This window comes from Dermacentor andersoni, chromosome 6 (assembly GCF_023375885.2).
Source record: "Dermacentor andersoni chromosome 6, qqDerAnde1_hic_scaffold, whole genome shotgun sequence".
NCBI classification, from domain to species: Eukaryota; Metazoa; Arthropoda; class Arachnida; order Ixodida; family Ixodidae; genus Dermacentor; species Dermacentor andersoni.
Window position 1 is genome coordinate 36,356,703 of NC_092819.1, and position 14,353 is coordinate 36,371,055.

At 42.5% G+C, this 14,353-nt stretch overlaps 1 protein-coding gene across 6 annotated transcripts in view; it reads right to left on the reverse strand.

The window, feature by feature from the left end:
- Window positions 1-4,018: 4,018 nt before the first annotated feature.
- LOC126521878 (sodium- and chloride-dependent GABA transporter 1-like) overlaps window positions 4,019-14,353 on the reverse strand; it is a 31,717-nt gene continuing 21,382 nt past the window's right edge. For all 6 annotated transcript variants that reach the window (XM_055066157.2, XM_050170599.3, XM_050170601.3 and 3 more), the window contains 4 exons: window positions 12,598-12,700; window positions 11,415-11,515; window positions 10,417-10,587; window positions 4,019-4,398 (listed from right to left, as the gene is read on the reverse strand). In XM_055066157.2, the coding sequence (XP_054922132.1) occupies window positions 4,297-4,398; window positions 10,417-10,587; window positions 11,415-11,515; window positions 12,598-12,700 (477 nt within the window). In that variant the 3' untranslated portion in view covers window positions 4,019-4,296. The remainder of the gene's footprint in view (window positions 4,399-10,416; window positions 10,588-11,414; window positions 11,516-12,597; window positions 12,701-14,353) is intronic.

A 14,353-nucleotide genomic window follows, 5' to 3' on the forward strand; every position in this document is an offset into this window, starting at 1 on the left:
TTTAGGTCCTGAGGGATCAGTCTGGGACTGATGCGGGCCGCTCCCACGTAGGGACAGAGAGGCCGAGCCCCTCTGCCGTCACACGGGCCCTCTGGACGGCGCTGAGTTGATCCGCCAGCACTTCACTGTGAAGCATCGTATAAGAACGCGATTTTGAACAGATGGACGTTATATTTTTACTCGGACTGCACGTAGTCTGCTATAGCATATAGACACTGTGATGTTAAAGGTCGATCTGTGTATGAATATTTTATGGAAATGGCTGTGATATTACGTGATGTGTACAAGACGATTGACTGCGATGCAGATGCGATGTCGGTGTTGGATGCATTAACACATACAAAACGAGTGTGATCTGTGATCACAAACACCTTTCGGCTTGTAGCCAAGCTGGAAATAAAGAAAAAAAAAGAGCCGCTGTGGTGTCGGGGAAGCGTGCTCGTTTCGCAGCCCGGACTCGATGCCCAAGACCGAAATTTGCCAAATTTTCTTTTCAATACCATTACTTTGCTTACAGGAACCTCCCTGAGCAATCGACATCAACCCGAGCACTTTGACGTGTTTTTACTCGTTGCGCCGTCGGCCATTTTTGGTACCATCTTTCGGTCACGTCGACGGACATTGGGGTATATAATGCTTTCGCATTAAAAAAAAAAAAAAAGCTGAGCTCCCTGAGGCATTAAAACCGGCTTATTGAGCATGCCGGCGGGAGGCACTGCTATGGCCGCTGGATAGAGAGAAAAAAAAAAGTGCGTTCTACCGCGTCAGGCGGGCTGCAATGGGAGCGAACGCGACAGCCGCAGAGTTGCACTCTCGGCCGCTTGGCTGGGCCGAACGGCGCTAGCTGTCGGGGATGGGACGCGTCGGCTTCCACGGGCGACGACGAGGGTGGCTAACAGAGTTACAAGCGCTTTCCTGACGCATTTTCTATGCCGATCGCAGGCAAGAGTCCCCAACTGGTGGCGCCGCGGCGGATCACACCGTTTTCGATGCAAGCGGCAGGCTATATATATATATATATATATATATATATTAGTCATATTCTAAGAAGCCAACAAACACTGACACCAAGGACAACATAGGGGAAATTACTTGTGCTTAATAAATGAAGTAAAGAAACGATAAGCGCGCCCAATGAAACGCCGACAAGCAGAGAGCGATCGCCGGGAAGAGCCAAATATCGCGGCCTCGGTTATACCGCGCATTCATACGATATGCCACACGCTCGTTAGTTCGCGTTGTGTTTCGCTGCGATAACACAAAAGCGCCGCGTGTCGTGCGCGCGGAATGCGAGGTTGAGTGATTCATTTATGAGAGCCACTAATGATGAAAATAAATCATTTCAGACTCATTAAGTAGTGTTTCGAAACACTATTTCCTTTAATTTCGCAGTAATAGGAGAATTAATAAAATAAAATGCAGTATGCATTACGCAGTATGCAAATAAATGCAGTATGCAAAATGGTGCAGTATGCAAATAAATGCATTACGTCGCACCTCTTGAAGGTCCCGGATCCATGGCTTTAACTGCATTCACCACATTGCCAAGTGTTGTTCAGGAGCTCACTCGACACAGGTCCTGCCTCTTCGAGGAGTGAAGTGCAACTGACGGTGGTCCAAACCAGTCATTTGCAATATATATATATATGTATATTGTGAGCACAATATTGCCATCTCATCTTCCTCATCTATACATATCATCACCCTGAGCCGCCACTTCTTCGTCATTGTTTTACGTCTTTGTCGATGCGAAATTACATATAAATTGGCAGAAGTAGGAGGCCGATAAAACTGTGGAAGTCTCTTTCACGTTCTGGACGGAGAAAGTTGAGGACTGTGGCAATTTTCTCCGGGTCTGGCCGAAGCCCTTCTTTACTAAGTGTCCCAGAACCTTGATGGTCTTGTTAATGAAGTGGCATTTTCTTGTGCTCAGCTTCAGTCCAGCCTTAACAATACAGGTTAAAACTTCATCGAGGCACTTGAGATGTTGTGAGAATGTCGCAGAAAAGACAGCTATATTTTCAAGACAGCACAGGCAGGTCTTCCATTTTGCCTATCATGCGCTCGAATGTGACAGGAACGTTGCAGAGTCCGAAAGGCATCACACTAAATTGTGGAGCCTGTCTGAGGTGTCAAGTGCCATTTTCTCCCTATCAGACTCATGCATTGATATTTGCCAGTAGCCAGATGGAACATCAAGACTGAAGAAGTTCTCAGCGCTCTGCAGAGAGTCCAACACATCATCAATTTGTGGCAGAGAATAAATGTCTTTGCGTGTGATTTTGTTGAGGGTGCGGTAGTTGACGGAAAAGCGCACTGAGCTGTCCTTTTTCTGTGCAAAAACCACTGGAGAAGAACAGGGACTTGAGGAAGGGCATATTATATATTCTGTTCAAGCATGTTGGACACGCTTTTTGTGATAACCTTGTGCTCGGTAAGAGACATTCTATACGGACAGTGGTGAACAATGCGTGACCCATCGGTCTGGATGCAATGAGCGGCGACAGGCATCTTAACAAGAATGGGTAATGGACGTCGAACAAAGCACCATGTTTTTTCATCAAATTGAGCAGATATCGAGTCTGAGCGAGTGAAAGGTCTGGGCTGATGCAACTTGTCAGAAAAGAGGAGGCGAAGTTGACTACGTTGGTGCAACGGTAAGAGGAATGGAGACAACGGGTTGAGTATCAACAGTGCGTGTGGTAGTTGATCCACGGGGGCAACAATTCGGTATCGGAAGCAGTATCCAATGCAGCAACCATTACACACACATCAGTGAAATGAAGAAGGCTGGGAGCAATCACAATTCGTCTAGATGAAATGCGGCCATAAGAGTGGATCAACACGTTGCCGTGTACAATATTGGTGGAATGAACAGTGATGATTTGTTCTCTAGATGGCCAAAGCAGATAATCTGTGGCTGTTACAGAATGGCTATGTGCATCATCTGTGGAATGACATTGCTGACTTGTTGTGTCGGTCAGGGATAGGAGACACCGGTGGCAACTGCTAAATACGGAGGCGGACAACAAGAAATTTTAATCTAAAATAAGTTTGTGAGTGCACTCACACAGCACCGCAAATACTATGTGATGATGGATGCAATCGATAGAGACACGTACAGCACATTATGCGATCAGCTTATTTGTGGCATCGTTTGCTCCTCGCAAGGGAGCGCCACAGTATGGCATGGTCACTTTATAAAAACGAGAGCATAAATCAACACAAATGATAAAAATGGTGGCACCAGTATGAATAAGAGCTTCAAAGCGAACACCTTCCATAAACACTAACAATAAGTTAGACGGGCGCTCTGGAGGAATTATAGACTGTCCCATGGATGCAGTTTCCCCTCATAAAACTCCAGCGGGGCGTCTTCCAAGTGGAGGTCAGGGGCCTGTAAGGCGGCGCGAAGTGGGGACAATGAGCAATGGCATGAGGAAGGTGAGCGGCACTGAGATGAACGGTAGGTGGGAGGCATATTGGCTGCGTACGGGGGAGCTGGTGAACGGTACGAACAAGGTGGGTTGGACAAAGAAGTCACGGTTCGTGGTGATGATGATGTGTACAGATGAGGTGCAAATATTGTGCTCAGAATATATATATGAGAGAGACGTGGCAGTAAAAGCAGGATGTTGTCACCTTAACTTCAGTGTTATATAGAACAAGACCCGCCAATGACAATGTCCATGCGTGTGCAAAAATGCACACAAAAACTAAAGATAAGATCAATGCATATTACTATCGCGCGTGAAATGCGAAGGTTGTGGGTTCGGTTCCCACCTGCGGCAAGTTGTTTTTTCGTCCACTTTAATTTTCATTAATTTATCGTTTCTTTATTTCATTTATTAAGCAAAAGTAATTTTCCCTATGTTGTCCTTGGTGTCAGTGTTTGTTGGCTTCTTATCATATGACTAATAAAAATCGGGGCCCTTGGCTAACCCCCTTTCTTCTCGTTGAATGCACAACAGAGGAACTTGAACTTTTGAGAGAAAAAAAATAACACAACAACATGAAAAAATTTTCAGATTATATATATTATAGACAAAATATTCTCTGGTTGTACAACAGGGACGGAAAATACAGTATATATCAAAATGTAGAGTATGCCTTTTAAAACCTGTTGAAATAATAACAAGATCACACTTTCTTCAACAAGTTTGGTGACCTCTGAAGAGCATGGGTGCCGCTTCAATGACAAGAACAAGGCCTGTTCACAACATGGTCAAAGTCGCGCGCCTGCAACCAGGCGCTGCAGACATCACAAACAATCACGTGAGCTGCTGAGGCAACCCATCACTCGGCACTGAGGGTCGCTTTCGCCAGAGGATCCAGGAGTGGCCCTGTTTCAGCTGGGAGCTTCGGCTTTACAGTAGACGATAGACCCTTCTGGAGTCGCTGCGGTGGACAAAGTGCAATAAAAGTGGCAATGCTGCTTCAGCAATCTTTGCCCCAAAGCACACCTTTTCATTCCTACATCTTTGTACACAGGAAGGTAAAAAGAGGAGAGAGACCATGTTCTTGCGAAGTCAGTATGAACTTAAGAGGAAGATTTAGTTCGGGGCCAACCCCAATTACCCTATTTAAGTACAATGTACAACTTACAAAAGCCACAGGAGACATGCAACTCTTGAAGAAGGAAGATGACAATGATAACAATTTGACAATGCACAATGTGCTCTATTGAGATACCCTTGACATGCAAGGCTGCTTTCAGGACTCAAAACCACGTAAGCAATATGTGTTCATAAAAGCTACCTTTAACAAAATGATATCAACATTTAGGACTGTCCTAGAATGAATGATATTTCAGTGCACAAAACGGAAACACAGAAGTGCTCTACGAGGCAACCGCTCAACAAACTTAAATGAGGTTTGTTGCATTTGAGAGAGAAAGTTAAATTCTCAAATTTCTAGGAAGCTGAACTTTTATTTAGGGCCTAAATTCCAAATAATTCACACATTTGAATAAAAGTTGAAGCACGAAGTTTACAAATCCGTAACTTCGAACCAAGAACAGATATCACAGTTCTGCAAACTGCATTCGTTAGAGCATCTCAAGCAAATGCATGTGATACATGAATGTAAAGCTTAAGTGAAATTGCTACAATGTTCACAAGGGTTCCGAAAATGACCTACTGACTAATTAGCGGTACAATTCAGGGCAGTGTATAATATAACAACTTTACCCACTTTAGATGTGTTATTAGGTGCAGCTTGCGAAATTGTGATCTCATTTTTTATTGCAGAGTTACAGAGTTGTAAACTACTTACTAGAGCTTTTTGCAATTCTGCAATTTTAAATAATTATTTTCTTCAAATTTATATGGCATAAATTGAAAATCCACTTCCTATAGTTACGATATTTTAGCTTCTTTTAAACGCAACAAACTCCATCAAATTTAGTACAGTGGTTGCCGAGAAAAACAAATTTTTCCGTTCCCATGTATTTAGACAGGAACTCCTAAGCTAAAGCTTCGTCCTAAATCCGAGCACATACTGACTTATGGCACAGGACAAAGGTGCCACGCTATGCGTTGCGCTGTGTGATAGCCCCGGCCCCAGTAAAAAAGAAAAACAGAATGAATACAGCTGGAAAACCAGCGAGACATGCACGGCAGGAAAAGCTGCTTGACTACAACACTGTTATTAGCTGGACTGTAAAAGGCTACCCCTCGGGGTGACGGTTACAAACCTTTTGCACTTCTTGGGAAATACAAAGGCTGCTTCTGTCAGCGCACCCTGAAGAATGTCACTCTCAAGAGGAAGTGAATATTAAAGGTGAAGGAGACAGTTCATTGTTAGTAAAATAAACGGACAAAAAAAGGAGGGGGGGGGGGGGGGGAGAAGCAAAGAAAAACTTCATGCTCACAGAAACAGAGGAATCAATGTGTTCTACTGAGGCCACAGATGACAAAATTGCACATCAGTTAATGGTGACACTGGATGCTATGAAGTGATGGTCCATTCACAGTTCTGACGCATTCATAACCCTGCTGTGGGTGTGGGGAAGCTGTGCGCTACAGTATCACACACTGTGGAGACAATTTCTAACAATGATTGTGCTGTTAAAAAAAAGAAAGCACTTCACAACTTTTATGTTTGTCTTTGTCCCACAATAATAATCACCATCAAGGGCACTTCCATTTCTTTCACCCACTATTTTCCTGTTCCGAGTACCACAATATGTTGAGGCATGCATCAGTTAAAAGAATACTGACACAAAAATTTTGTGTATCATTTTTTTGCTTTTCTTTTTTAAATAGCTGTCAACTCCCCAATTACACTAGGAAGTCCAAATTCCTTGAGAGTGCCACAAATAATTAATTACAGCATCTTTTATGTGAACCACTGAAAATGCACACTGAGTACAGCATGACTTGGGACATGAAAAAGGAGATTACTCAACTCACCAAAACTAAAAGTGGCAGTCACATGGTATCACAAACAACTCACGAGTGTGCCAGTCAGCCTGGTGCAATGATTATATTGGCAAAAGCTGCGAAACTGGCCCTTCTAATCAGGCACTTCTTTTTTTTTTTTCAGAAACACAAGGGAACCCGCGATCAATTGTCTTGTCGAGTGCTGAAGGGGCTCAGCTTTCAGTTTGGTACCACAAGACTGTCACAACTGGTTTCAGTGACGTGAATAGTCTCCTTTTTCACATCTGAAGCCATGCTGCACTTGGCATACATTTTGAAATGGTTGAATTAAAAGGTAATGTATTTAATTATTTGTTGCGCTCTCAAGGCATTGAGGCTCTATAGCCTAATCAGTCGCTCAGCAGCCATCCAGTAAAGAAATAAGAACAAGGCAAATTTTCTGTTAGTAGGTTTCCTTTAGAGAAAGGAAATGCACATAAAATTGATAATAATTAAAGTGTTGTAGGACAATGCACTTAGGGGTGTAATTTTTTTAGTGTGGCAAGCCTTGTAGAATTAAAGAAAATATGTGGGACTCCACAATAACAATGCGCATGTGTGACCATTGCACTCCTGTGACCATAGATTACAAAATTTCATGACAGTCAACAGGTGCCTGCCACACCAAGTGCAACATCCACGATGCTGTGATGTATGAGAGCTGCATAAAAAGTAATGCCCTACAATTTCTTATTTAAAGTGCGTTTACTGAAAATGCATGAACTTTGCTGTGAGAATAACTACTTGACTTGTGGACATGTTATTGCCTGCTGAGACAAAGTTTGTCTCCTTTCCAGCATGAAACTGTGGCATGCGTGATCTTAACTTATAAGCTTGAGCTTTGCACATGAATGTACAGTCTTTTGTTGCATGTTTCAACTCTCATTTACAAACAGAAATGTTCAGCGCAGTGCATAATTTATTGGCTATAACAATGCTAGCCCGAAAGCACCAATCAGGGCTACTGCTGTATGCAACGTGTGAGCAAATACTGGACGACCAAATCTGAGCACTGTCCCTTGATTTACAAAAGACTTTTGTGAAGGTTGCCAGTGTCATGTTGGTTCAAAAAGTCTTGTGGATTTATGCTGCATTGAGAGTGCTGGTAACGGCACATTAGTTTTTCAGAGGCCTTGATGTAGCACCATTTAACCTCTGAAACCCCAAGAATTTTTCGTGTGTTTCCTAAATTTTTTTCAGTTTCGCCATAAATTCACACACAGCATTGTTCCAGATGGGTGTCAAAAAATAAGGGTAACTTCTTGGGCTGCTATAAAGGTGCAAGGTCACTGTTGCAAGGCGTAAATATCGAAGTCCCTAGCTTTATTTTAAGACGTAAGCAAAGAAAGGGGCATTACTTTTGGGTATCTCTCGTACAACTTACAAAAGCCACATGATACATGCGACTCATGAAGAATGCATGACAATGATAATGATGATTTTACACTGCACAACGTGCTCTACCCATGACATGCAAGAGTGTTTTCTAAACTCAAAGCCATGTAAGCAATGCATGTTCATAGACGCTACCTTTAACAAGATGGAGTCGACATTTAGGACAGTCCTAAAATGAATGGGGCATCAGCGCACAGAACACAGCCTCATTAATATGCAGCAAATAACATCTAACGAACAGAGGTGTACTTTATTACATGACTTGAGCATCAACTACTACAAGAAGCCATATGTGATTAAGTGCACCCATTTTTGGCTCTGTCACCTTGACTACTTGCAAGTTGGCCTGCTATCAAAATAAGATTCTACTTCTTTTCCAAGAAGCAATAAACGTTTTGTTGCAACAGCATGTGAGTAGGTGGCTAACGCAGCAAATAAAAGATAAAAGTGATGCCCTACTGACTAGCTGAGTAGACTACAATACGGTCAAACCTTAATATAATGAACACGGACATAATGAATTATTGGGTATAAGAAATTAAGTCTGAAATCATCTTTCTCGATATCCGCAAATAAAATACAGTAGAACCTCGTCCATGCATCTTGGGAAAAAAAACGCGTGAAAAAAACATACTAACCGGGAAAATGTGCGATCCGAAGTAACTAAAAAAATTTGACAGACTCAACTATCGTTGACGTCTACGTAATGCAAAGCATTGCATGGATTGCTGCTACATGAGACGCTGACGCGTGTCGAGCTGGTTGTGCTCCGGCGGCCCGAGACGTGTTTTGTTGTTTTCCTATTGCGTGGTGTTTTAAGGGGGTGACAGGAAACTGAAGCAAAATCAAGCTGGTGGGCGACGCCGGATGCCGGCAAAGCTGAATGTGATGCCCACATCGTGCCCCCTGCAGCAAGGAACGGTGGTGCACTTGGATTATTGCATATACTAAAGACGTGCAGTACATTACCAATGGCACTATGCACCATGCACTGTAAAACAGATAGGTGAAGATGCTTATCGCAATAGGTTTGGCTGCGATAGCTATGAATGTGGCGTGCAACGACCCAGGCGAACATATCCTGGTACAGGAATAAGAAACTGCGCACCGTTTTCACATGAGACAAGTGAATATATACTGTTCTTGATCCTGCGTGCCTCGCGCCTTTTCTTGTTCACATGGAATCTAGCGGCTGGAAAACGTATACCATCGCAGCCTACAGCAGGGAACGGCAGTGCGTTTCGGTTATCGCCTATTAATAGCTTGCGCTATGCTTCCGACAGCACCACGTGCTGTGAAACAGAAGATGCTTATCGTAATAGGATTGGTAATGATAGCTATGAGTGTCGCGTGGGAATCTCGGAGAAGATTTGGTGGCAACGAAATGAGAAACTGAGCGTGCGCCTGCATTTCCACGTGAGACGGGCGGGAAAGTATTGCGGTGAAGCTGCCACGGTGGGCAGCTATACACTGTTCTCGATCACGCGCGCCTTGTGTATTTTTTTGTTTACACGGGATGTAGCAGCTGGAAAACGTATCATACGATCACAGTTTGGTGATGTGCTGAATGTTGGTGCCGAAAAATTTTGTTTTCCGAGAATGTATGAACCGGTAAAAAAATGAGCGTAACTCTGTTGCGTCATTTTTTATGTTCTCGATTGCGAGCATTGGCGCCAAGAAAATGTACATAACAGGAATGTATGAACGAGGTTCTACTTGTATGCTTACCGAATACCGCATATAACAAAAGGATCTTCATATTGCATGCAATTTCACACAGACTAGACTGTGATGCAAAACAATTAGCATCAAAATGGGCATTTGAAAGTTGGAACTAAAACAAGCGTGTATGACATAAGACAGCTTTAGTATGGCATATGCAAAGTCCTTGCTTGCATTATAATATAGCAGGCCCAAAGTGAGCGCGCACAGGATACAGTGGAATGCTTTGCATCTTACAAGAACATGCTATTTCTTGGATTAAGCGCCGAAGCCTTTTCATGGCACTCGCAGCTAGCGCAACAATAGAACAGTGCTTGGTGCACCCTTTTCAATCTGAATTTCCCCTCACTGCTTGCGATTCACTGCGTTTGCAGAACTTAAGCCATTAAAGTCAGCCTAACTTCACTTTGCAGAAAAAAGTGTTTGCCAGGATTTGCGATTGTTTTGAAATTAAGTTTTTTGTGTTGATGCTGTTGGCTTAGCAAAGACTGCCATAATTGCCGTAGAAGTGTTTCCACCCCTCTTTACTAGACAGCACCACTGCATTATGTGTTGTCCATAGATCGGCTATGTGGAATGCTCTACTAAAAGCCCGTCCAAGGACATCAACAGTGGTCAAACAAGAGAAGGCCTCAACCTGGAGCATTGGCTCCAGGCTGAGGTTGCCGAGTCTTGAAGAGCCACTGTTTATCATTTTATGTCTCTGTTTTCCTGTGAACCTTTGTCTTAACTGGATTTCTAGTAACAACATCCATGTCATGAGTCAGTTGGCTCCAGGGGAACAGCTGAAATACCATAGTAAAGCTGTCTGTCATTACAGAATACCAATTCAACAAAATGCAATGAGAGACAGATAAGTGCATTATCAAAGGCACACCTTGAAAAGAGAGCCCTTGGCAGTGATTAGATAGTAGATGGCATAGATTGGGATCATCATTATGGATATTAATGCCATGAACCAGCCAATTAGCTCACCCCACCAGGGATAGAAATAAGTCTTGGCATACACAGGAGGCCGATACTGAATGATGGACGATAAAAATATGGTCTGCAATGACAAGAAAGCAAGAAGTTACAGCGTGCTCAATTTTAACATCATTGACGATTACATAAAATAATGGAGCATTGGTAAAGTGCAATACCACTGTTAAGAAAGAACAAAATTGGGTGAGAATTTGCCTTTGGCCGTTAGCTGGCCCTATGTTTGTAACTGCTCCTTATCCTAAATGTCAAAATTATTAACACATAAGTTACAAATTGATTAACGACACAGTGCAGAAAAGGGTAATAAAGACTGCAACATATAAAAACAAGAAAAAAATCTGAATCTTTGAATCACTGAGCAGAAATGTGACATTAGCTGGGCCCACTGATGTTTTACTGCAATTTTCTACCGTTACAAGCATTAAGCTGTTATCCTCACAAATTTTAAATAGGCCACTTTGTGCAGAGCCCGACCTAAATGCACTGAGGTCGAGCTGTGGTTCTCACATCGCTTCACTGCCTTCTGCCGAGTCCTAAATATCTGAAACTCAGCCAATCACAACTTACGAATGTGTTACCAGTGTTAATAAATAATGTGTTCACATATTTTAAGTGCTCGTGCTCCAGGAATCTGTTCACTGTTAATTATGTGACACAGCACAGGTTAACTATCATGTGTAAAGCACAACCATTAGCATTCGGGTGACGGCAAAGTTATAAGACAGTATGTTTGGAATGTTCCGCTAGTGCAGGCAGCCAGGTCGGCAATTTTAACTCAGCTGCTCAACAAATTTCAAAATAAGTTTCCTTCTACGTGGTCTGTGTGCTTATGTAAAGTTCTGCCAACTGTTGGAGCCACTACACTGCTACACTACACTGCTCTCTACTCACAATGCAAAAGAAGGGCACAAACACCATCCAGCCAGCACGAAAGAACCAGTTGGGTGCATAGCCAATCATCTCTTTTATGTTACTGGCAAACTTCTTAGAACCTGCAATGAAAACAAACCAAATTGTCCATCATGTGCATCTTGGCTAGTCACCAGAATGACTGCAAGGACATAAGACACAATAAAAAAAAAGATATGCAGATCTAACACATATCTTGGAATCTATGTGATGCGAAGCTTTCGGGAGGTGGTTTATCAAATGCTGTAAATTTGTCCATTTCAGTCCTGCCTCTTTAGTGTACAGGAAACTGCCGTGTACGCATGCGCTCTCGTCCACCCGTGCTACGCGATGTGACACACTAATAATAATAATAATAATAATAATAATAATTATTATTAATTAATAATTATTAATAATGAAATAATAATAATTTTTTTTTTAAGTGTGAGATATTCGGCAGAACAGCAGCAGCACCCGGCAGCCACGGTCAGGAAAGTCCGGGACGCCTCGCAAAGAAAGTTGCACTTCAGAACAAGGTCTAAATCACGTAGGCTGGAAGAAAATGCTCAAAGAAGAATGTGAGGCCGAGATAGACATTTTCTGCCTCGTGACCACTCCTCGGAGGCAAAATTGTTTACAGTGAACAACCACAGTGTGAAGATGGGCAAGGGTTTGCGGCATTAGTGGGGAGGACCAGTGAAAGCAAGTCACCAACCGAGGGCGTCCTCCTAGAGGGCAAGCAGATAGTATCTGGTGAAATCAGGCGGAACTTCTTAGCACCAATCTCACTCCTAACAGCTACTTGCTGTAAAATTTTGCAGAAGCCCTTACTTAAATCATGATTATGTGCTTAAAATAAGGTCATCATGATGATTATGAAGGCACAATTGTAGATTATAGCTGGCTAAGTACTGATCACAAAAGTTCCACAAAATTCTGTAAGCAATTAGGAAAATCAATGTCTTCAGACACATGTTTATTGCATTATAACAAAAGCATGATGGCATCATATTTGTCACAAGGACGAAAGAAAACTAACGCAATTCATGTAGCAATATTCCAAACTCAAGCATGTCAAGAAATGTTGTTGCTGCTATTGTCTGTGATTATCACCACACATATTTTAGCTCCAAGTATTAGTTGGGTTTAAACGTGTTCACTAGTCAGCGTAAAGAGGACTCACCATAAAACCAGGAGATGGCCACATTCTGGAAGAACACTATAAAAAGTAGTGTCATGCCCGACACAGCATAGCTATCAACAAGCTGGAATAGATAGATGCCACCCTGAAAACAAGAATGACGATGACTTACTTAAAGGTGCACGAAAAAAGCAGAGGCAACCATATTATGAAATACAAACATTCAAGGACTGGAAAGTATGACACTTACACTACCACTAACAGTTCAACGACTAGATAGGCTGAGCAACATACCAGATGTTTAAGGAAGGAATGTAAGGAATTAGTATTATATAATCCGTGAAGTAGAGACAAAGAGGTTGGTCAAAGGCCAATTCTTTCAAATGAAACAGCAAGACCTTTGCAGTCAGGATGTGAAGAAGCAATTTCTAAGAAACATTACCTCCTACGGTAAGCGCTCCTCAACATGGTAAAACTAATATACAGTGTAATCACGATAAACGGAAATCACTTAAACGGAACTGCCTCTTAAACAGAATGCCATATTCATGGTTGATTGGTTTTGTATTCATCCAAGTGTATTCAGCTTTGTCTCTCAGTAAATGGAACTCCTGATAAATGGAACCAATTTCCCTGGTCCCTCGAGGTTCCGTTTAAAGAACCACTAATACTGTACCTGTAGTAGTGGTTCTGCACTGGGAAGAAAATTTCATGCGTGATGTTACAGACATACGTCTGAATTAATCATAACTTCGTTGGAGTGGTTAAGCCTGTCATTCAGTACACATGGTATAGAACTGCACCAAAGCAAACCTGCAATGCTCAGCCATCTACAGAAAAGCAAACGCCAGGGGAGATTCATGCTACTCTGAATCAGTGGTAAATCGAACAGTGGTAATCAGAGTAGGCAAAGTTAGCGCAGCCTCATTAATAACTTCAGGTAATATGCCAGAGCAAATCAGCAGCCCTGTAAAGTGTTAATGTAAGTGGCTTTGAACAAGCATGACATCCTTATTCTCTCAAAAAAAAAAGGAAAGAAAGAAAGAACATGGTGCAAGCAGGTATACTAGCTCAAAATTTACTAGTAAGAGGTGCTAGGACTTGCCAGAGGGGACTCATGCAACAGGATTCATACCAGTGCACTGGAGAGCACCTCCTGATGGCTGAACTCTTCGAAGCCCTACAGACTCGTCTGGCAGTGGCCACTTTATTTTCACTCACCACCTGTGCTCTTGTAGCACGAAGCGTACACTGAAAGTCCACGGGCCAAGGTCATTGTACAATTTCTGCAAACATCTTAGTACTTTTCTTGCAGTGACCACAGGACCAGATGTCCAAGTACGTATTATAGCCACTTGCCCTTTGTACCGATTATGACCACATTCCACAGTTGTCGCAAGACAACAAACCACATTGTTGTGACAAGGTTTATGGCCATTAAGTCGCAGCATTCATTGTGGTGTTTTGCAGCCCTTGATGTTCTTTTTATATGTTTGAAGAAAGTAACATATTTAATGCAATAGACCCAACAGACTAGGGGTGAGGTGTGTAGATGACCTTGTGCAGATAAGCATGCCTGCTCAGCATAGTGCATAAAATGCGAATCAACATCACTATCAATTGACAAAGGAGGCAAGCAGGTTTTGGTTGTTCAGGCTCTTCCCAGTAGACTAAAACACCTAATCCAGCCAACATAGAATCAATGTACACGAGTTTCTGACTTATCATCTGTAGCTACGCTGTTTCCATTTATCACGAAGATGGTGTGCACTTATGCAGTTACTGAACCTTGTTACCT